Source organism: Hetaerina americana, unplaced genomic scaffold (genome assembly GCF_022747635.1).
Source record: "Hetaerina americana unplaced genomic scaffold, ioHetAmer1.1.p SCAF_20, whole genome shotgun sequence".
Taxonomy (NCBI): Eukaryota; Metazoa; Arthropoda; class Insecta; order Odonata; family Calopterygidae; genus Hetaerina; species Hetaerina americana.
Window position 1 is genome coordinate 6,704,170 of NW_027286764.1, and position 23,898 is coordinate 6,728,067.

At 41.3% G+C, this 23,898-nt stretch overlaps 1 protein-coding gene across 1 annotated transcript; it reads right to left on the reverse strand.

Moving 5' to 3' along the window:
- Nucleotides 1–10,365: 10,365 nt before the first annotated feature.
- LOC139688569 (uncharacterized) lies at nt 10,366–11,067 on the reverse strand. Its single transcript, XM_071586122.1, has one exon. The coding sequence runs from the start codon at nt 11,065–11,067 to the stop codon at nt 10,366–10,368; it is 702 nt and encodes a 233-aa protein (XP_071442223.1).
- Nucleotides 11,068–23,898: the final 12,831 nt, after the last annotated feature.

Here is a 23,898-nt window from a genome sequence, read left to right on the forward strand (position 1 = left end):
TCAGATAGCATCGGGCGGAAAATTTTACAAGGGATTCGATAATAATTAGCCAATGATCCCCGAAAAAAATTAATTCAAGCAAAATGCCAGGGAAAGTGTATACATATATCAGTAGTTAATTTCCGATGCTGAAACGTCGATGAATATCATCATCAACTTATTCAAAGCGCAGGAGCAGATATAATTATTGGAACAGAAAACTAGTAGCAAGAAGTTGTGAAAACGAAGTCTAGAGTTCATTCCCTCAAAAAAGATAAAGCCAAAAGAGTAACTAGCAGTTTGGAAAAGGATAACTTATTAAATTCCTTCTTTCAAAGCGTCTTCATCTCACAGAATGCCTCCGATAGCTTACCAAATCGTGACGACCAACCGATGCCCAAAATGGAAATCTCATAAAATGGAATAGAACGTTTTCTGAAAAATATTAAGCCTAATTAATCCTCCGGGCCCGGACACGCTCGTATATTTAAAGATTTCCGATCCTCCGAGACACGACTAGCGCTTTTTGTTCAAGGTATTCTTACTCCGGGAAATGGTCCAGTGGACGCGGTTTATCTAGATTTTAAGAATACTTTCTACAATGTACCTCGTAATTTACCACTTACGAAGCTAGAAGCATATGACATAGATACAAATATCCAGAGATGAGTGAAATGACTTTTTGAATGGTCGGGTACAAAGGTTAGTGATAGGTGGAGTTGGCTCAATTGCGGTAAAGTTCCTTACTTCAGGTGTTCCCCAGGGAAGTATCATCGCACTACTTTTGTTCCTACTTGACGTTAACGACATTGACACCGTAGTCACTGGTAAGATAAGTTTATATGCCGACGATGCAGTGGTTTACCGTGATATCTGTGATCCAGCACCTTCAGCAGATGACCTTAGACGTTGGTGTAACACTTGGCAATTAGAATTATCCTTAAAAAGGTGCGCAGTGATGAATTATTGGAAGAAGGGAAATTCCCTCCCGAACGCCTACTGCAGCGAGAACAACTGAATGGAATGTGTGGACTCCATTAAATATACTTGGGCGTGACCCTAACTCACGACCTCTCCTGGATGAAACGCCTACGGGGAATATGTGGAAAAGCTGAAAATAAATAAGCATTTATTAGAAGAGTACTGGGCAAATGTGATGAAAAGGTCAAAGAGAAATGTTATATTTCGCTGGCTAGGCTGTACAATATGCTGCTAGTATATGGGATCCTCAAGAAGTTGGATTGATTGCCGAATTGTACCGCATGCAGCGTATAGGCGCTACATTTTTAAAACGTTGTCATGATAAACTTGGTTGCGTATCCGAAATATTAGAGCAGCTAGGCTGGGAATCATTAATTGGGCGAAGGTTAAATTACAGAGTAAATCTCTTAAAATTGGAAGGATGTCTCTTTAGTAATTATGCTAAAAATGTATTATTATGCCCATAGCACTACGGTAGGAGAGATCATGTCAATAACATTAGAGAGGTTAAGTGTAGAACAGACAACTTTAAGATGTAATTATTTCCACAAACGATGAGGGATCAGAATAGCATTGCCCGACCGCAGTAGGGTCATATTCGGGTCAAAATTAGTCAGGTGTGTATTGACCCCCTACGACACACCCCAGCGGTGGCTCGCAAGGTACTCAAATAAATGAAAAGATAAATCAGGAAGGAGGCGTTGATAGGGTATGCGATCAGTTAGAGGACACAATCGTGTGTGTTCCTGCAGAGGAATTATCAGTGACAATGGTACTTGCACTGTCACTGTCTTATCAATGCCATAATACGACATGCGACCACGCGCCCACTTAACCGCCAGTCTGAATTCAGCACTTCACGCACGCGTCATCAAAAAATTGTGACCAATACTTTTTTTACAAACCTTTTAATTGCCTTTCGCAAGGAAGCACTTCTCAACGCTGCAGCTCCTTTAATCCTTCCTTGAGAAAAACTTCCTGTTCGGTTATCCGTAGTAACCTCTTCTATGTACCAGATATACGAGTACATATGGATGGTACGTCTCTATCTAGCCACATAGCATGGAATGTCTTGAAACATCCATTTCCTCCCTCAATGCTTTGCTTTCTCTCCCCTTCATCTCCATCTACTCCACCTCAGAAATCGCTTCTCACGAATCAAATGTTTCACACCTCCGCCCACATTAAACCCACAAACAAACAACATTACCGTCATTACACCAGCTATCACCCATCGCACATCATCGCATCGCTCTCTCCCATTCCCAACCCTCCACTCGTGATCATCGAATCCAAACCCCTCGGCAATAGCGCTATCCTCCACCGCAGTTATCCTAAGTCCCTTTGGTAATTTAAAAAACCTCTAACACTTTCATCCACCCGAACCTTCCAAACACACCAACTCGAACTCTATCTTCATTTGCACAACTTACTTCCCAGACAAACAAACTCCCCTCAAATCCATTCTCAAAGACCTCGCCCCCATTCTGAGAAACCAATAAAACAGCGACAAACATATTACGCAAATGACATTTTCCTCCTTTGGTCCCACGGACGCGAAACTTTATCCCGCTTCATTTCCTCTCTCAACTCCTTCTCCTCAGTATCTTTCACTTCATTTCTATTTGACTCGAATATCACTTTCCTAGATATCGACATTCACCTCCAGAAAAATAAATTCACCACCTCAGTCCAAATTAACCGACCAACAACAAACAATACCTCCATAGCTGCCACCCATCACTTACAAAGCGCTCCATCCCTTTCTTATACTCAGTCCGTGGCTTCCGTCTTTACAACAACACCTCCTCCCAACACAAATACATGGACAAGCTATATGACTCTCTCAGAAAACGAGGGCACCCTGAAAAACTACTGGACAGTAAAATCCTCAAACCGTCAACCCAATGCACTCCTCTCCACAAATCAAACCGCCCAAAATACCCTAACCTCATCACCACTTTCTTCCCCGGAACACACAAAATTAAACATTTAATTCGTGACCTCTTCCCAATTATTAATAACACTCAGTCCACATCACTTTTATTCCCACATTGCCCCTCTGCTTCGTTTAAACATCCGTCGTACTTGCGAGATATCTTCAACTCAACAAAACCAACTCCGAACACCCCCGTCTCTCCCCCGCCCCTGTCCGCACCCTCCAACCGCCCACGCTGCAAATGCTACCATCTCCTAAAACCCGCCAACGCCCTTACTACCAATTACCAACTCGACGCCATCTGCACCCCAAAAAACATTATATATCGCACTTCCTGTAACTCCTACCCTGCCTTTTACGTGGGCGAATGCACCACGGGACCCTCTACATGAATAAACAACGCTGTTCCACCAAATCTCCCGCCTTCCTCAATTATCCCATCCCTACTCACACTGCTTCCCACGACCAATCTTTCGATGACCGCTTCTGTTTCGGTGATTGAAACCCTTCCCAAATCTGCAAGTAGCATAGGGATGACGACCCGCGAGTTGGCGCATATCTGGGTGTCTCAGTCATGTCAAAACCACGGGCTGAACCACGCCCAGTGAGTACATCCATTAGCCGCCTACATATCCCCCCCCCCCATAAGTCAGTTTTCCATTCGTACCTTACCTCTCCTCCTCTCACCCCCCACACATATCCTCTCTGCTCTTCCCCCTAGAACGGCATTCTGATGATGACTGCCGTACCATCAAAACGTCAAAACTACATTCCGGAGTCCTTCCTTTGTGTTTCTATGTTTTAAAACTTTAATCAGTGTTAATATATAAGTAATACATGTGTACAAAATATATGTATGTATGTATAATATATGTATAAATAACATATCTATATATTATATATATATATATATATATATATATATATATATATATATATATATATATATATATATATATATATATATATATATATAATATATATATATATATATCCCTCCCCGGACTACAACCTTGACGTGGTAGAAGGGCTTGTGCGTTCCAATGACCCCTAGAGCTGTGCTGGCGGGAGTAATAATTATTGCTCCTGGTAGGGTCACCCATGCCAGATAGGTCGAAGGTTAGGAGCCAGAAGAAAGGTAGTCCACGCAGCTTCTGTTCCTCAGTGAGGCGGCTGTAATGGCGTCTGACCCCAGTGGGGCGGCCGGTAAGTGTCGCGTTAAAAACACTATTGAGGAAGGCAACGGGAAACCACCTCAATTATCATGCCCAAGATTTAAATGAACAAAACAGAGATTTTGAGTCCTGGCAACTACGGGGCTCGGCCAAATCGGCGGTGTGTCGTGCCCAGCAGCGGGGGAGGCAAGGCTTCCGCGGTCGTCATCCCATGAAACCCTCCCAAGGGAAAACCGGAAGCAGCAGGACAGAATACGCAGGAGAAGAAGACCAAATGAGTTAGAATATGAAAGTGGAATATTAAGACAATGATGAGGACAGGCAAACTGGAGGATATTAAGCGAGAGAAGGAAAGGGGAAATATAGATATTTTAGGTCTATGCGAGAGCGATCCCAATAGCCGTTGGCCATTTTCCGCAGCCGCTACCATCTTGTAGCCTTTCAATATTTAATTTTTCCACCCCGAAGAGGAGTTTATCCTAAAACGGGGTTTCCGTATTGTTATGTTATGTTTCAATCATATATTTTATGCATTTCTTGTACGCTGTTTCTATATAAAGACCTATAAAACTAACTAAACTATGCTCTGAACTTCACCCTGAAGACGCTGGCAGAGTCAGCCTTCGAAACGTCGGTGTACTGCAACCTGACCCGGTGGGAAACCCGAGAGAACTTCTTGAAAATAGGAATAGATTGGAGGGACAGGAGGCTAATCAGCAACCTGTAAATGCCTCAGACTGCTGAGGTGCCAGTGGGGAACGGGGAGTCCATATACTATATATACACACACACATATATAATGCTTCAAAGTAAAAGCTAATCATATCAGAAAATACGAAATAATTGCTGCAAGCCAACTAATGAAGTTGTTAATTTTTTTACATATTATATAAAAAGCATTCTGGTAAAAAAGGTCTTCCGTATTACGACTCGTAGCAAAAGATGCTGAATTTCATCTTAGTTCTATAAAAAAATCATTTTTAGATGAGTCCATCATATCCTCATTGCAGTTACCAGGGCATGTTTAGCCGCTAATAGCAAGACGAAGTAATGAAGACGTTACTACCCGCTGCAGTTACACCCGAGAACAATTTTATACTGAATATAATACAATAATCCTGAAATAATTAAAATTATTGGGCTATAATACGTCCTACCTCGTAGGTAAAGTAAAAACAACTCATATGATGCTTTAGTTTGGTATGGACGGCAGCATATTGTCGAGGGTTTGACCATGAGTTATAGCCAAACCACATTTAATTTACACTTAAAGAAAGATATGAGGTGGGTATTTGCGCTCTTACTTTAACTAGGTAGCCCTAAAAATAAAATATGAAGAAAATGCCTGTTTATTGTATTTTTTCCTTGAGTAAACTGTAGGAAAACAGAATAAAAGGAGTGTAAATGCATTAATTTTGCTCGTTGCTCGAAAATTAAACTGCCATCTAAGATCCACCTCAAAGCTGAGACGCATACGCGAAAGAAAATTCAATTTTTCACCGTTTCCCTCCAAATCTTTTCTTAATTCGTATAACAAGTAAAGAACCGGAATTAAAGCCCTGAATTTCAATGGCTTTCGAATTCGGACGATCTGACTCTAGTACACTTGAAAACACTGATGATATTTAACTTTTTATTTCCCGAGGGAATATTTAGTTTCCTTCGGCAGATGACCCGTGAGGTACGCACTTCCAAATGCCTCCGCGAGAAGGGAAGAAAGGCCCGCGGGTGTGCCACGAAGGCCACATTTCTGACAACTGAAGGCCATGTATGACGGAACTGGAAACTCAATTTTGTGAATTTGGTAAATTTTATTCCTATTCATCTTCAGTTCAATTTTTAAGGCATTCACAGCAATCCTTTATTCGTGAAATATCATGAGATGATGAAAAGAAAAGACTAGCGTAATGTTGCTGCGAATGGTTGCTAAGATTGCTCCGACTGTCGTCGGCTGGGCCCAAATGTGTTGAACTGTCCCCAGAAGAGTCGAATGCCAGCGCTCCCATATTGTATCCAATCAACGTCCCAACTAATCATTCCCATCTGCACGTAGCAAGTTGGATAGGTGAACTCGCCCCCCAACGAGTCCCTACGCCGAAGTACACGCGTTGACAGCCTTCCCATGCAGAAAAATCGATCACCCCCGAGATTATAACTTGGGCTTTCGACCCGTGGGACACGCAGCTACCGTGGCCGCTGCAGTGGAACGATGACGCACGCACCGACGAATCCGTGACGTCACGAACAGAGCGTGAAGGAAGGATGCTCACCTCCCCTCCCCTCTCTGCCCTCCATTGGTGCGTGAAATTCACACCCGATTGCAAGCCGCAGAGGCTTAAGGCGTATTTTAGGCCAATACCCGCGCCATCCACTTGTCGAGGAAGAAGGCTCTCTTCAAAATCTCGTCTCGCGGGACATGTAATAGGATAAACGCTGGAGCCCAATTCCTCTCTCGTCAATATTTCTTTATTGCCTACTCCTCCTGGTTCTCTCTTCTGAGGAGGACGCTTATGGCGGTCGACGCAGTGCTCCTCAATTTTTAAAGGACTGCTGCTCTCGAGGCGACCTCAATGGTGTACATTCACACACGGTCGAATCTTCATATTTTAAATTCAACATGAAGTTTTAGAGGTAAGGTGACTACCCTCCTTTATTCCAATGGAAGTCTTCAGGAGAGGCATCGCATATAATCGATTATATCTCACGCGACGTGAATACGCGTCGATTGTTAAAAACCTTTAAGCTAAGAAAGTCTAAATCGAACATGATACTTTGGAAAACCTCCTGTATGGTGAGAAATGGTGTTTAATACCCTCGCACAACTCGGGATCACCCCCGTAGGAAACTTAACGAACTCTTAAGTTGAACTTCAAGAATTCCATTCGCCACAAATTATTTTAACTTCAAGTAACAGTGTGGGGATCCAATGGTTCTACAAAAATGAATATACTAAAAAATAAACAGTAAAAAACCCTAGAGAAGATGTCTGAGGCTAGATCAAAATATACAAATACTCTAGATGGAAGAGATGTCTTTTAAAAATTTGGGAATTCAAGCTGTGGACAGATTGTGTGGATGTCATCGGCAATAAGAAACTATTTGAATGACAAATATAAAATACCTGATATTAAAAAAGATATTAAGGGTCAATATTAAGTATATAACAAAAAATATCACACAAATCGAGGGGGAAGCTTAATCTTCTCCATCGACTTCTGTTCGAATTTAGTGCTGACAAAGAGAATAATCCAGCCGTGCAATGATAGACTAGGAAATGAGACCACAGGAAGAGTTTGAAGGAGAATTCTAACTGCACGGAAATGAAATGTAAGTGCCCAATATTCGAGCGCAATAAAATTCTGATTATTTTTTATGCTTGGTGACCTGATGCCACCTGCTGCACGCCAATCTCGAGGCATTACTGGCATTCGTGGATGCATCATTTACACCCTCTTTGGAGAAAGAATCCCATGTACTAGTCAATGCAAATATTTAGGCATTTATTTAACTAGGGATCTTGGGTGGGGAGTCCAAGTAAATAATTTGACACGGAAGGCATTTAAAGTATTGCATTGGGAGATGAGAAATTTAAAAGGAAGTAGCGTAGCCACAAAAGAAAAAGCATATAAGGCACTGGTTATCCCTATCCTAGAATACTCCTCCATAGTATGGGATCCATATGAGGCGGGACATATTAAAAAGATAGAAAAAGTTCGAAGAAAGGCAGCAAGATATGTACTCGGAAGGTACAAAAGAACAGATAGTGTCACAGAAATGTTAGATAAACTGAAATGGGAGAGTTTGAAAAATAGAAGAAAAAGGAGTAGGTTAGGCGCGATGTATAGAATTGTTAAAAAGGACGAAGCGTGGGGAGATTTATGGCAAGGGATAGAAAAGCCTAACTTTAAGGGAAAAAACGACCATAGCCACAAAATAAAAATAAGGACTCAAAAAACCAATAAGAAAAAATACCCTTTTTTAAATAGAACTATTATTGATTGGAACCAGCTGCCTGGAGGTTTGTTTGAGCCCTTTCCATCCAATTTTAGAAGTTTTAAGTTGAAATGTAAAGCAGCCACTGGGTAATAAACTTCACTGTAGTTTTGAAAATATTGTTTGTATGTGATGTGGACGGCATTTTGTAAGTGATGTGGAAGTTTGTTTGTATGTGATGTGGAAGTGTCATTATGTAAAAATATTTTGTCTCTTATCTGTTTTTATGTGTTCGTATGTAATTTTCGTTGTTAGTAGTTATCTTTGACCTAACCTGACCGTTGCCACCAGGAAATTTGCCTAATTGCAACGTAATTGTGTAAATAATAATAATCTGCTGACGAAGGTGACCAATTTTTCCACACCATTAATCTTTCTCGAAGTATTTGCCTTTGCTGTTTAAAATCTCTCTTCATAACTCTGGTGAAATTTTCAGAATAATTTAACCTGTTAATTACTCCATTAAAAACCATGAGCATCATTTGCTGCGTCATCTGTTGGAAGCCAGGACTCACATCAAGTAAGGCATATCAAGTTGCATTCCCGAATGGAATTTTCGTCATGTTAATGCTTTATTTTCTTTAAAATTTGCAGCATAATTCTTCAGATTGGCGGCTTTCAATATTTCTTTTGCAGCCATTCCATTAGCTGGCGTATTATTTAGGTTCGAATCCCGCTGAAGGCGAATGATTTTTAAGCTCTGAAATTGTTGCATTGCAATAAATTTTTTATGTAACTAACCCTCATGATGACATCTAACGTCGAAAACCTAGGTCGTGTTTCAATTAAGTTCATGTGGTATCACAAAATTTATATTTTCATTTCAATATGTTTCGTAAATTCCATAGAGTTACGCCTGAGTAAGCAATTTTCAACAAATCACTACTCCTGATTTCAGCAGTGTCCATTTTACGTTTAAAACGCCGATTATAGGATCAACATTTATGCGTTTCAAATTACTGCGTCCTAACCCGATAAGGATGCAGTTTGTCTTTCATAATAGTTTTTAGTGGTGGCGACCAATAGTTGAGGTCATTTGCACCATTAGGGATGGACAGGAAAGGATGAAGTGTGGAGAGAAATCCGGTATCGCCATTAGCCCACTACTCTTGACGAAAGACGCCAAGGGGTCCGCAACTTAGCGTCCCATCCGACGGGCGAGGAACTCACTCAAAGTGCCCTCCACAAAGCACCTCAAGTAGGGATCGGGACACCACTGAAAAATATCTGCCGCCTCTGTGATTCGAACCCGGGCCCTTCGAGTGGGAAGTGAGTACGTCAGCCACCGCACCATTCCGATCCCCTTGGTCTTTCATATATGCAGTCAAAAAATGCATTCTGTCCCCGACTCGTGAAGTTTAATCACGGGAATAAGTGTTTTACTCTCTCCCGAGCCACGCATCGACATTATATTTGGTGCAAATCAATCAATAACGGCATACATTTTAGCAGCTCGAGATTTAAATGTGTGTCTCTAAGGATTTTGGGAAGTTCTCATCTGCCCTGCTTTCTTTTTATAATTTCATCGTGCCGAAAAGCAGTGATGTTGAACATGGATTATTACCCCCATCGTACTACGGTAGGCGATATCATGTCAATAAAATTAGAGTGATTAAGCGTAGAACAGATAAATTTAAGATGTCATTTTTCCACGAACGATAAAGGGTCTGGTCCGACCGTGGTAAGGTCATATTCGGGTCAAAATTAGTCTGGTGTGTATTCACCCCCTGCCACACACCGGTAGCTTGTAGAGTACTAAAATATCTATCTAAAAAAAGAACCTACGGGTGGAAACAAACTTCTCCATTGATGAAATTTTCACTGGAGCAACGAACGAAAAAAGTGCACGTTTTAATGTCTTCATAATTTTCCTGGTGCAGTTGAACTATTAATGTTCTGAGTATTACCCACGAGTACGTATTTTACAAAAAGACACAAGTCCAGCTTATTCATTCATAGCATTCATTTTTTTGACGCCCACTTTAGAAGTATCACATGATTACATTCATGTACCTGTACCCATCCACCGAGACGTTTTCTTCTTCCGCTTAATGTTACATGGCGTGGAGAAAGAGTGGCTTTCTCCACGCCAAGGATTTCGTGAAAATCGGTAAAAAATGATAGTGGCCGTATTCATATCATCATAACGCTTTATTATATCATCACTCAACATAAATACTGGGGTTGGTTTAAAAAAAGAAATAAATAATTTAAGAGTGTATAATACAGATTGTACATCGGATTCATTCAGAAACTTGAAAGGAGTCGACGGGCGGTGGGCCCTGCAGGCAAATGGGATCAAAAGAACCCGTGATGTCCACCTCCGTGGTGCCCGCCGCCGCCGCCACCGCTGCTGCTGTGGTGCTCAGAGTGGTGACCCCCCCCGTGGTGCTCGGAAGAGTGGTCCCCAACGCCGAAGTGCTCGTACCCGTGGTGCTCGCCTCCACCGCCACCGGCGCTCTCATGGCCCCCGTACTCGTGCTGGCGCCGCCTGCGGTGGTGCCCACCGTGGTGATCGTCTCCCTCCTGGTACGTCGTGGCGTGCTGGTGCGCCGCCGCTTCCTTTCCACCCTTGGCGCTCCCGAAGGCCGAGTGCTGCTCGTAGCCGTAAGAGTCCCCGTCCTTCTTGTGGTAGCTGTCGAACGCCTTGTATCCCTTGTCCCCCTTGGTCGCCTTGGACTTGAAGAAGCCCTGGTCGCCGTGGTGCCCACCTCCGCCCCCCCCGTGGTGCCCGCCGCTCCCGTGGTACCCGCCGCCCCCGGTGCCAGCGGCCGACAGGTCCTCGGGTGCGAACACGGACACCTCCCACAGGTTGGAGCCCACGATGGCCGTGTCCTCTACGGCGGAGACGTCTCTCCACGCGGGGCTCCCGCTGACCAGGGAGCAGAGGAGGGTGGCCGCCAGGGCCGCTTGCGCCACGAGGGCAATGCTCGCTGGGATCGCCATTCTCGACTCTCGTCGCTCCACTGTCTTGACGACGCTCGCGTCTCCAGGAGACATCTTTATAGGCCGCCTCTTTCTCTTCGCGCGGTCGCCATGTTGGGGTCCCGCCCCCCTCCCGCGTGTTGCCTCGGCCCAGCGTCGTGGTCACGCTCGGGTCGCTCAGGCCCCAGTTTCCCTCTCGCCCCCCCCCACCCCCCCTGCGAGTGCCTTGCGGGCCACTTCGGGGTACGTTGAACCGTCCTCGCCCACCGAGTGCCTTTCCTCCCCCTTCCTCCTCTTTGCCGCTGCATTCCCTGATAACTCGTGTCAGCTCCCGGAGTCTCACCGTTGGTTTTAACTCGAGGAAATATTTTCCCGAAGTCGTCTCTTTTTTGCACATCCTCTCCCTTTCGAAGTCTTTCGCCATGCCTCTTCCCCCCCACCCACCCCCACATCTTGACATCCGTGATTTCGACTCGCTTCTTCCCCCTAACGACCGCCTCGCGGACCGCTAAGAGCGAGTGGTGGACGCGTGACTGCTGTTGATGTTGATTAGGAGGGCCGTTCCACTCCTGCGTTTGAATGCTGGGCCTGCGTCTCTCTCTCTCTTCCAAAAAATAATGACAAAAGAAATGAGAAAAAACGCATTTAAAATCCATTCGCAAGGAGGATTTCATAAGGCGTTCTCATTTCGAGCAAGAGAACCTTTTATCCAACATTTGGAAATATTTCATTCCACTTTTTTTTCGTTTTCGACGCAGTGCGGTGAAAATTTTGGCTGAAATTGAGAAGTGGCGTGTAATAGCGCCTCCCGGGGCCGAGTGTGTCGGTTTTTGAGTGTCCCTCGCGGGTGAGGAATGATCCGGGAAGAGAAAAAAAAACCACAACAGCATTTTTCGCCGACTCACGAAAGTCAATGGTTTGTGCAACCGCAGGCCTTTTTAGTCCCGATTCCCGATTTTGAAGGAAAAAAAACGTTTCCGTCATTCAGCCTGGGAAATCTCGCGTCGTAAAAATCTTTCCACGGCGTAATTCAGGAAGTGAAAAGTTCAATCAATTATGTGTGCGAAGAGAAATTTATTCGGCGAGAATTAAATAAAGAGGACAAGTACCATAACGTGCGATTTTGAATTTGGCGACCCCCTCGGCGTTCGTCGGGTTCTTTCATCCCGCCTGGGCTTCACTTCCGGAATAATGGAACCTCCTGGTCCCCTTAAGTCGCATGCTTTTTACCCTTTCCCCGATCTTGGGACTTTGGAACTCTGCGGTCGATTGCTACCGCATAAACATGATTTGTTAACCCAGTTGTGCAGTGCTTACGGCAGAAAGGGGGTATAAATATCCTTGAACACCATTCGGAGCAGTTTATTATGTCTATCATTCTGCTTCGGTCAAATGCGACAGGAAGGTTATCCGAGCGCCTTAGACCTCGGAGAGTTCCTGCGTGTCCCTACCCCTTTGGTACGACCGACAAGAATCCAGGGGGTTGTGGAAGGAGCGATGGGGATGGGGGTGAGGGTACGACTCATCTGTCAAAAATAGACCCCGTTGAAGTAGCGTGAATCAAATACCTCCGAGCTGCCTCCGCTGGTCAAAGGGTCTCGCGAGTCGTCAGGTCGGCGGCCGATTAGCCGGGCGATGATCGCTAATCCAATGGTCGCCATCATTTATTCAAACGCCATCAAATTATTTCCATACTCGCGGATTGATTCCAGGACTACTGCGTTCTGAAAAAAAAATAGTCTCCAAGATTTTCCATACTTTCAACGCAGTATGAAACTTGAAAATAAAACAAGTCTTGAAACTCGGTTGCTTTCACGGCAGTGTCTACTGACTCCTTGAACTTCCTGAACACAATATCTAGCACGATCCATCTAGAATTTTCTTGTTTTTGCCCCCACCAAAGTTGGCATCAAAGTATTGATGTTCGAGAGGAATAAAGAGCGTTCTTTTGCACAATAGCTAAATAAACTTTCAAAAGCCGTTAGGGATTTCAAGAACGACGCGGCAATGCCATCACTAGATTATAAACGACGAACTCAGGTCATATTTCATTAAATGTAGCTTTAAGAACCAATGATTTGGTTTGCAGAAATGGGGGCACTTAAATTATTACCAAATGAGGCTCTTGCGTAGGTTGAGTAAATAAAGAAGGTTGTTGGTTGGAAGAACTAAAATGGAGTAAGAAAGTTTTAGACAGGAAGTAGCAAACTTGAAAGAGTGTCAGACTGCACGTATAATCTTGTGACTGAAATTCAGATTCAGATGTGATTTCTAAATCACAATTCAAACGGAGGCCGAGCTAAATATTAAACTATTGGAACTTATCATGAGTTTATTTTTTCATCCTTGCAATTCATCAGATATTAAACCTTGATAATAACATTTGATGTGGAATTTAAAAGCGCCTCTGCGATTTCCCACTACCTAATTCTTACCGTAAATACTTTGAAAAACACGTATTTCACTAGGGGTACCAGTTTCTCCGGTAAGAGCTTCAAAAATTATTTTGAATTTAATCGGCATTTCTTTTTAATTTTCTGTTCTTATAATTAAAGTAACCGATTCGATCAAAAAACAGAAAGTGGTACCGCAATGAAAACAGCAAAGTAAGAAAAACTTCATCCAATATAAATTTCCATAAAGAGTAGTATCGCGATCCTGCTTCTGTTGAATTGTTTATAGATTTGGGTTGGCAGGAGATAAAAATCCAATGGGCAAAGAGCACAATCTTTCTTTAAATGCTTCGTGGTCATTGCGTGGATGCTGTTGAAAATGAAATCAGGTCGAATTCAGAATAAAACCTAATCGAAATTATAATAAATATTCCAGTGAAGCAAAAACCTCGCCTGCCGGACGAATAAATTGAGAAGTACTCAAGGAATAGAGAGCAGAGTATTCAGGGAATAATGAGATTTTAACAGACATAAGAGGGAAGATTAGCATTTTATTGCACAATTGAGGATTTTAAATTTACTAATGTATTTGAAAAAGTGCCCTATAATATACTTGTAAATAAATGAAATTTTATGAAATAAATCAACTTTTGTCTTGCTAAGTGTACACTATCAAATGAAGGTAACAGTGCATAGTCTGCATCGTTTATTTTTTTTATCGTAGAGGGTTGACGATTTTTTAAATTCTCTTACAACAATAGAGGCATCCTACAAAAAGAATTGCAGATTAATAGCATTGAAAAAATAACCTTTTAGCGAAAAACAGGTCATGTACATTATCGCGACAAATTCGCAACAGCACCACAAAGTAACTGGACCTTTTCATATTTATTAAAATGATATTCATCAACTTTTTGACAAAAAGCGACACAATGAAATCGGTGAAATTCAGCACTTTCTGCACGAACAGGCTGACTCCTGAAAGATTCAACCAAATGTTGAGCTAAAAGTGTAATTTGATTGTTATTATTAGTTAAGGCAGTTTTAGAATGGACTCAAGCTACCAGCGGTAGAGTGACGATTCCCCTTCCTATCATAACCAAACGCAAGCTAACGTTAAACATTACGATAAGCCCCTCTTCATCTCCTTATACTTCCTTCTTCCCTTCATCTAGTCCAAAATCTTTATCCCATTCCTTCCCCTTCACAATTTACCAGAAATTCTCCCCTCTATCGCAGTCTTCGACATCCCACTACCAATCAATATGCCTTGCATCCATTTTTTCTACCTGCTTAGGATTTCTCCCAGCAATCCCCTCTCTTCGTCCACCATACCTAACACTTCCTCGTTTCTTTTGATTTCGGTCCATTTTATTTTCTCCATCTTTATCCACACACACATTTTAAAAGCTTCTAATATACGCCTATCATCCTGCTTCAAGGACCATGTTTCCAGGCTATACAAAACCACGCTCTATATTATGGTTTTGACAAGTCTTTTATTACCATATTTACCCAACGTCCCTATCGTCAATGACCTCCCCCTTTTGAAAGCTTCATTGCCTAGCGCAATTATTCTCCTTACGTCCCAACTACTTTGACCATTTGGTCCAAACCACGTCAGAGATACGTAAACTGTTCTACCTGCTCTAGTTTTTTCCCTCCTACTTTAATGTTAAGCTTAGCCTTTTTCTTTCTGGAAAACCTTTGTTTTATTGACATTGGTTTTCATCCCATATCTATCGCACTGAGTATATCCAATTCGCTCGACAATGTTTGTAATCCCTTGGCTGACTGACAAACTAAAGCTTGGTCATCAGCAAACCTAACTGATTTTACGAGTTCCCCGCCCACTTTCATTCCTATTTCCAGTTCTTCCCATGCCTCTTTAATCATTTCCTCTGCATACAGGTTGAACAGTAACGGTGATAATGGGCAACCCTGCCTTTCACCTCTTCCTAACACTGCCCATCCGGACTCCCCGTTCCCCACTCGCAATTGAGCAGTCTGAGACCTGTACAGGTTGCGGATTAGCCTCCTTTACCTCCAATCTATTCCTATTTTCTGCAAGATACTCATTAGTTTTTCCCAATTCACTCTATCAAACGCTTTTTCGAAATCTACGAAATTGGCATATACCTCCTGGTTGTGTTCTATATTCCTCTCGATTAATAATCTCATCACTGCTATGGCATCACGCGTGCCTCTCCCCTTCCTAAACCCAAACTGATCATCCCCTAAGTAATCATTTGCCCTACTCTCTATCCTTTTGTTGATGATCCTGAGAACGACTTTAGCTGCATGGGAAATCAAACTTATTGTTCTGTAGTCCTCACATAATGTAGCCTTTACCTTTTTCGGAATAGGAACTAACACTGATCTCACAGAGTCTTCCGGTCAAATTTATTTCTTAGAGATGCTAAGAATTAGTCCTCTGTTCTTATTTATAATATTTTCTGCCGTCGTACTCCTTCTTTCTGTTCCGGTTAAAGCTTCCCAGTACCATTTCCTCACCTACCTCCTCTGGTTCCTCAGTCTGACGTTCCACTGTGAATGTAAATTTTATGTAGGTAATCTACCCTTTAAGGTAGTTTTCGAATGGACACAAAAACCAAATATACATCGTCTCCCAACAAAACACAATCCAGCAACCTACTCTACATCAAGTCCCTCTTCATCCCTCTATACTTCCTCCCTTCATCCCGTTCAACATCCTTATCCTGTTCCTGCCCTTTCCTCGTTTGCCAAACATTCTCCCCTCTATTAGAGTCTACAGCTTCCCACTGCCGATCAATACGCCCTTCATCCACTTTTCCTGCCTCCATTGGATTTCTCCAAACTAACCCCTCTCTTCGCTCACCATACCAAGTACTTCCTAATTAGTTTTCCTTTCGTTCCATTTCACTTTCTCCATTCTTCTACACACCCACATTTCAAAAGCCTCCAATGTACGCCTATCATCCAGCTTCAGTGACCATGTTTCCGCGCCGTTAATAACTACGCTTCATATCAAAGGTACAGTATTCCCTCAGCCATGATCGTAAAATCGTTATTTTAAAAAATATATAGCAAATATTGGCATTACTTCAACAGTATCGTCATAATTATCCCTTGCAAAGAATTAAAATCCCCATGTGTCACATTTCATAGGTATCTGGCCATGGGTTTAGCTAGAATTAATGCCACGTGAACACACAGTATAAATTCCACCCGAATGAAATAATCTGCTGTAATGAAATGGTGAATAATTGATTGCGATAGACGGAAGCTGTAATTTGATAAAGAAATGAATTTACATCTCTAAAGCCAAGCTAAATTAACAATGTCTCCATTTATATGTAGAGACGCCTTCATCTCACAATCAGATTTTCAGGTTTCTCGCGTTTTTTTTTCTCCCCAGAGTTTTCTCAGGAATGAATTACCAAGGTTATCCTCTCCAAGAAATGTATCCTTAAGCTCCCAAGCGAAATCTCCAGCTCATACGGCTTTAATATATCGTTGAACGGATACGAATGGATAACCTAGCTACAGTTGAAGAGATAAATGTCTCTGCGTAAAATTGTGAAAATCCTTCATGCCGAAAGAAGGCATTGGCATTTCCGCATTTAAAAATTCATTTACAATCTAGGTTTCACTATAGCGTTTTATTGCCATCCAAGTGGTTCTCAAAATCGTTAATCTTTAATAAAAGGATGGAATGCAGAGAAAATTATTACTTACGGAATGGTCATCTTTGGGTTCAGGAAGGGAAGAGGCGCGTGTGCTGCTATAGCAGTAATGAGGTCTCTTAGAGAGAGGAGCATAGAACATATTAAGAATTCGTCTGTTTCTTGGGTATCGGAAATTTTGTAGAGCAAATAGGTCAGAATTAATGAATGTATTGTGTTTATGTAAGACTTTTATCTTTGCTATCACATGATTGCGCATAAAAAATGAAAAATCGCATTCGTGTCGGGTGATCATTTCTTTCGGCGGCCAAGTGAAGCATTTGGTGTTTGGACTCCTCCTTCCACGTGAAAAGCGAAACTCCGTATTAGACCCAAACCCATTCCTCCGAGAAATTAATCGAGTTTTTGGACAAACAAATCCCTAGGATCCTTATTTTCAGTCTTCATTTCCTTCATGCTCTCGGCTACTCCCCAAAGATCGCTTAGAAGAATTTCATCCAATTTCTGACACCCAGCTCGGATAAGTTAAGTTGCTATATTCACGAAGGAAAAAAATTTATTTTTTAATGTGTTACTTTTCATGGTTGATCAGTTTTTGGCCAATAAAAAATATTCACAGTTAAAACGGTGCCTTAATAACCATATATCCGACTGGGCATTGTACGCCTTGATTATTAATGAAATCTCTTAATTCGGATACGTCTTGGTAAACTATTCCCAGTTGCCAGTTCCTCACCTTGGCAGTTCATTTCGCTTTTGTACCTTCTCCTTCCGAATTCATTAGAGAGTGAAAATTATAAGTTAGAGTTAAAATTTACCCTGTTTTTATCGAATATGATGCCGCATTCGCCTTCCTTAACATAAGCTGACTTGTCTCTGAGCCTAAATTGGATAGATCGCTCAAATTTACATTTTGTACATTAATGGTCCAACGCCAAAATGCAAAAAATAGCTTTCACAGAAGTTTTAGAATCAAATTTTAATTTTTAAGTCATACACAGAATATTAAAAGTTCGGCATGAGAGGCTGCCACCCCATAAAACGTTATTCCATTGGTTGTCGCCTCAACAACATAAATAATGCATAACAGCAGGTATATGAGATACTACTACATGATTTGGAATCTGTATATTTTAATAATATGGACACCATTGATGAAAGCATCGTAAACTTTCCTTGAATTTGCTTCCTTCTCTTGAAAATGGCTAATATTCCATTAATTACCAATAAATGAAGGCTTCATTCGGCAGATACAAAAGGGAAACCATATCAGACAACCAAAAATTAAATTAACTTTCATGAAGTATGAGCATTCCAGAAGAAGCATTCGAAGACTGCTTGAAAATGTGGACACAGCATTGGGATAAGTGAATACATTAGGGAGAAGACTACTTTGAAGGTGACTCTCACCAACAATTTGTTTGTGAAGTATTTTTTTGGTTGTAAAAGAGTTATGAAAATATTTGAATATATATGTATTCATATTTATATTTACATTTATTTATATATATATTATATATATACAGGGCCCGTTCAATAAGTATCGGGGCTGGTTCCAAAAATCAAAATTTATTGAAGTTATTATTACAATTACTTAATAATCATCAAATTACATTCCTCCTCCATCGATACACTTAGTTCGGCGCGTTTGCCACTCGTCAAAAGTCCACTGGAAGTCGGCTTCCGGAATACTGTGGAGAGCCTTTGTCGTCGCCGCTTGAACCGCCTCGATGGAGTCGAGCCGATATCCTTTTAGCTCCCTTTTTATTCGCGGAAACAAGAAAAAGGCAGGTGGAGCCAGGTCGGGGCTGTAGAGGGGTTGAGGCAAAGTTGCCACGCCGAATTTCGCCAGCAGCTGCCGCACAACAATGACACCGTGGCACGGCGCGTTGTCATGGTGAAGTTTCCAATTCTTCGCAATGGCTGGTCGCACGCGCGTTACGCGATTTCGCGGGCGTGTCAGCACCTGCATGTAAAATGCAGCATTCATAGTAGGCAAAAACTCCTTGTGAACAATGCCACGTCGGGCGAAAGAAACAATCGGCATGGTTTTGATTTTGGATTTTGACATCCGAGTTTTTTTTTCGGACGCGGGGACCTCTGCGTGTGCCATTCTGAACTTTGACGTTTTGTTTCCGGTTCGTACTGGAACACCCACGTTTCATCGCCGGGAATAGCGTCGTCGAGAAAATCTTCATCTTCCTGGACGCAGTCCAAAATTTCTTGCGAAATTTCCACCTGCGACAGTTTTTCTTCCTCGCTGAAGACTTTCGGCACCAGCTTCGCGCATACTTTCCTCATCGCGAGTTCCCCTGTTACAATGGTGTGGACGGTTCTGAATGAAAGGCCGGTCTCCTCACTGATAAGGGCGATGGTTAAATGCCTGTCAGAGTCCAAAACGTTTTTCACTTTGGCCACCTGAGCATCGTTTCGAGTGGTCGTCGGGCGTCCGACGCGGTCCTCGTCTTCGATGAGCTCCCGGCCTGCCTTATTTATGTATTAGTCTGCATCCACTCCCAGGAAATAGAGAATTGATCACACTGTTCCTGAATGTGTGCATAACAATAATATAATCTAACTGATACCTTCTTGAGTCCCCCAGTATTTTCCATGTGTCCCTATGCCTCTTGTGGTGTCTAAACCAAGTGTTGGTGATGATTACCCTGTCTCCCGCAGAACTCTCCTGCTTTTTCCCCACTGTTATTCCTTGTTCCTAAACTGTAGCCCCCTACCTCAGTACTATCTCTTCCTTTTCCAGCTGTCATGTTCCAATGCCATATCACTTTCAGACATTTGCTTCCAGGAACACCTGTGATTATGTCTTCTTCAATGATGTTTTCAATGTGATACCATCACCCACTGGGGTCAGATGCCTTTGCAGCCCCCTAACTGAGGAACAGACACTGCATGGACTACCTTTCATCTGGCCCCTACCCTTCAACCTTTATGGGTGACCCTACCAGCAGCAAATATCATTCCTCCTTTTGAAATTAAATGAAATAATTGACTTTGTTATTCTACACACTTTATTTTAAAAAACACGACCCAGGTTTCGACGTTGAATGTCATCATCAGGTTATCCTCATTGAAGCAAACTTGGTATTCCTCCTGATCAAGGGAGGGGGAGGTTGGTCAGAGAGGGTGGGAGGGTGGGAGGGTGGAGGGGTAAAAAAGTTTACTTTAATTCATACACTTCACTCCTCTCGTTTTTGGGGTCTTTGTCTTTAGTGTGAGAGATAACCTCTCTCTCTTTAGTGTGAGAGATAATCTCTCACACTAAAGATAAAGTCCCCAAAAACGAGAGAATTGAAGTGTATAAATTAAAGTGCTCAGAATGTGTCACCAAGTATATTGGGCAAACAGGACAGAAATTTAAAGAAAGAATTAAAGAACACCAAACATGTGTAAAAAATAAGAACATAACATCCCTCTTTGCAAAGTACCTCATCGAAAATGACCACAAAAGTGACTTTGTGACCAAAATTATTCATTTTGAAAATAAAGGTCAAAGGCTCGATGCTTTGGAGAAGTTAGAAATTTTGAAATGCGTCTGTTGCAAAAATGAACTTGCCAACGAAATTTTGTGTCCCTCCCACTCCCCACTCCTAAACCTACCACTCTTCCAAGTCAAAAGATGTAATTCTCTTTTCTTCCCAGCTACATTGTAACCTTTTTACCCCTCCACCCTCCCTCCCTCTATGACCAACTCCCCCCTCCCTTGATCAGAGGGTATAACAAGTTTGCTTCTATGAGGACCAGCTGATGATGACGTTCAACGTTGAAATCTGGGTCGTACTTTTTAAAATAAAGTGTGTGGAATTACAAAGTCAATTATTTCATTTCATTTGAATATGTAATGCCAATTCCATAAAGTTACGCCTGAGACAACAAATTTCGTTCTTCCCACCAGCTCAAGGGGTCATCGGAATGCACAAGCCCTTCCACCAGGGCAAGGTTGTAGCAAATGGGGAGGGCAGTATCTATAAATATCTGCAAATTTAGTAATGTAAATTTAAAGTATATCTGATCTTTAAGTTATAATAGAAGTCAAATTATGTTATTTTAATGAGAATTTTATAATAAACTACCTTATTCTTTTAGATGGCATTGAAATATTATTTTTCATTGAATCCAGGAAAAGTATTAGTATATCCAACTATTTGCGGCTAAGCGTCTAATCATTATACTAATAAGATATGTTTACCCCTCATGCTATTGGATATGAATCAATTGAATGCATTAAGGAAGAACCTGCTCCTGAAAATGTGGACCTTTCATATTACCTGACTGAAAGGAAGCTGAAAACATCCACCAGCTAAAGACAACAGCAAATAGACAGCAAGTTGAGCTGCATAGGCTCAAAAAATTGAATGAGGCGATGAAAGAACATTTACAGAATGCTCTCAAGAAGAGATTTAATCACTGGAGTCACTCTGCGATGATTTTCTGCCTAAAAAAAATAATTCTCTGTAATGATGCTTTAAAAAGGTAAAAAGTACGCTATAATACATAAAAGTGATACTATACGCATAGGCAATGCCATTGAGGCATCAATTTTTAAGCCGCAAGGCACATACATGAGTACCGATGTATATACCGCAGCCATAACCAAGGCAACTTTGAAGGACATGTAACTGTAGGGTTCAGATTTTGCAGGAAAATGCTGAGGAGTGAGTTGCTAGATATTTATGGAATGAAAGACCACCTTGAGCAGCATTCATGTTAGCTGTGCACCTTACATAAACTATCAAGAGAATGACACTATGATGGATCCATCTTAACTGTTCTGTTTCAAAAACTGTTTTGCCAAAGAGCCATTCTAGGGGAAGTCATGCCAAGCAGGAAATTTGTAGACTTTTTGTCCAAAATCAATCATTATTTGAAGACTTTTTCCATAAAATAATATGGGAAATAGAAATTGGGATTAGACTTTAGACTTCTACGATCTGTGATGGAAATTAGTTATCAGTTGCCTTGTCTGCAGATCAGTGAAGTTCACTGCTTAAATCAATTTATTAGAATGAAGATGTATCATTCAGTAAGGTGTATAAATGAAGATCATACACAGAATTCAAGTAAAAAAGGAAGGTAAACAAACTCAATATCTCTACAATTCAATCCCATTCCATATATCAGAAAAGGACCTCCATTTCTGATGGAAGTATTTATTCTTTTATAAACTTTTAATTGTGAATTTAAATAAATTTATCTATGCAGATTCCTCTCAATTCCATTACACATGTTGTAAACCATATTATTTGCAGTTTGTACAGTCATCAGGTAGGTATTAGTTTTTCGGCAGCATATTTCCTTCCATTATGAATAAGAAAGTGAGGAGTTTGAATGGAAGATGAGTTCTTAAAACCCATCTTTAAGACAATGAGGAAGCATTGATTTGTGTGAAATGTGGTCATGCCCTGAAGGTATCACTAGCCATTGCCAAAATATAATTAAAAAATGTGTGAATGCTCTTGGAAATATGTTCTTCAGGCAGAATATAATGAATTGTTCTCATCGTAAATCAAAGGATTGGTTTAATAGCAGTCCTTATATTCTTGATTCACCATTAATCAGGGACATTTATGTCAAATATAACCATAAGGGTTATTTTTGCTGAAACAATGCATATAAAATAAATAGTTGTATTCTTCATTTGTGATCATTTGTTCATTGTCTTAAGACTCTGTTGGACATTTGAATTACCAGTTTTCACATATTCTCAATATGGCTGATGCATGTATTTTGCATTAGAAAACTTCAAAAGAGTCAACAGTTAATGTCCAGTCTGCATTCTACTTTTAATAAATCTCTTTTCAACACAAAAAAGATGCTGGAACACCATTCCCAGCTAAAAAAAAAGGCCCAAGTGTACTGTAAGGAGAATAGGAAACCCAATGCTCTTCTGCTCACTTGTATTCACCAATGAAATTCCCGAAAACCCATTTCTGCCCTACACCATAAGATAACAAAGTATGAAGTCCCCTGAAGTGTGAGGCCATTGTCCCGAGCCTGCTCGGGGACCACAGGACTGCCTTAAGACAGCTCTGGTGATAATCGTTGGCCATCATTCCGCCCATATATAAGTAAAATATCCAAAGTTTCATTCCAATGCTTCCAGGAGCCAATAGGAAGGTTATACTATATTCTGGCAACGTAGCAAAATTCATAATTTCCACCCTCTGAAAAGAGTGAACAATATTTTGGTACTGGCATTGAATTTTGCCCAGTGCAAAAGGCGGTCATTGATCTAATCACTTAATGATCAATTTGTGAATACTTAGTACAATTGCAACAGTATACTCTTAAATGTGCAAAGATTATTGAACAAAGCTCTTGTATGTTCACTGAACATTCTCTATAACTTATCCATTTAAAGCTTCATTGAGAGTTCAGATTTGAACACTGAATTTTGGGAACATATCCAGAATATTCTCAGCATGCTAACATATGGGTCTAAAATAATGATTTAATTCAAATTCCCTCATCAATTTCATAATCAGTTTTTATTTGAGACTAGGTATTATCCATAGCTAACAAGTTTGAATAGCACATACAGATCACGTTCAAGGTTATCAATTGCTCAATAACAGAGGTGATTATTTTATGGCAAAAGTGACAAAGGTACCTCTCCTTGTCTTATTATACTTTTGGTTTTAATTATAAATCTTTCATCAGGCAGGGTCACTAATTTTCAACTTTGGTTTACACAGGATTCATACACAATATTTAATGGGGTGATTTCTCTATCTGCAATGATTGTTACAATTTAGTTTCTCAGTTGTTTAGTATAAAACACACTATACCAACCGATTGTGCTGCATATATTGTTTCCCATACTATCATTT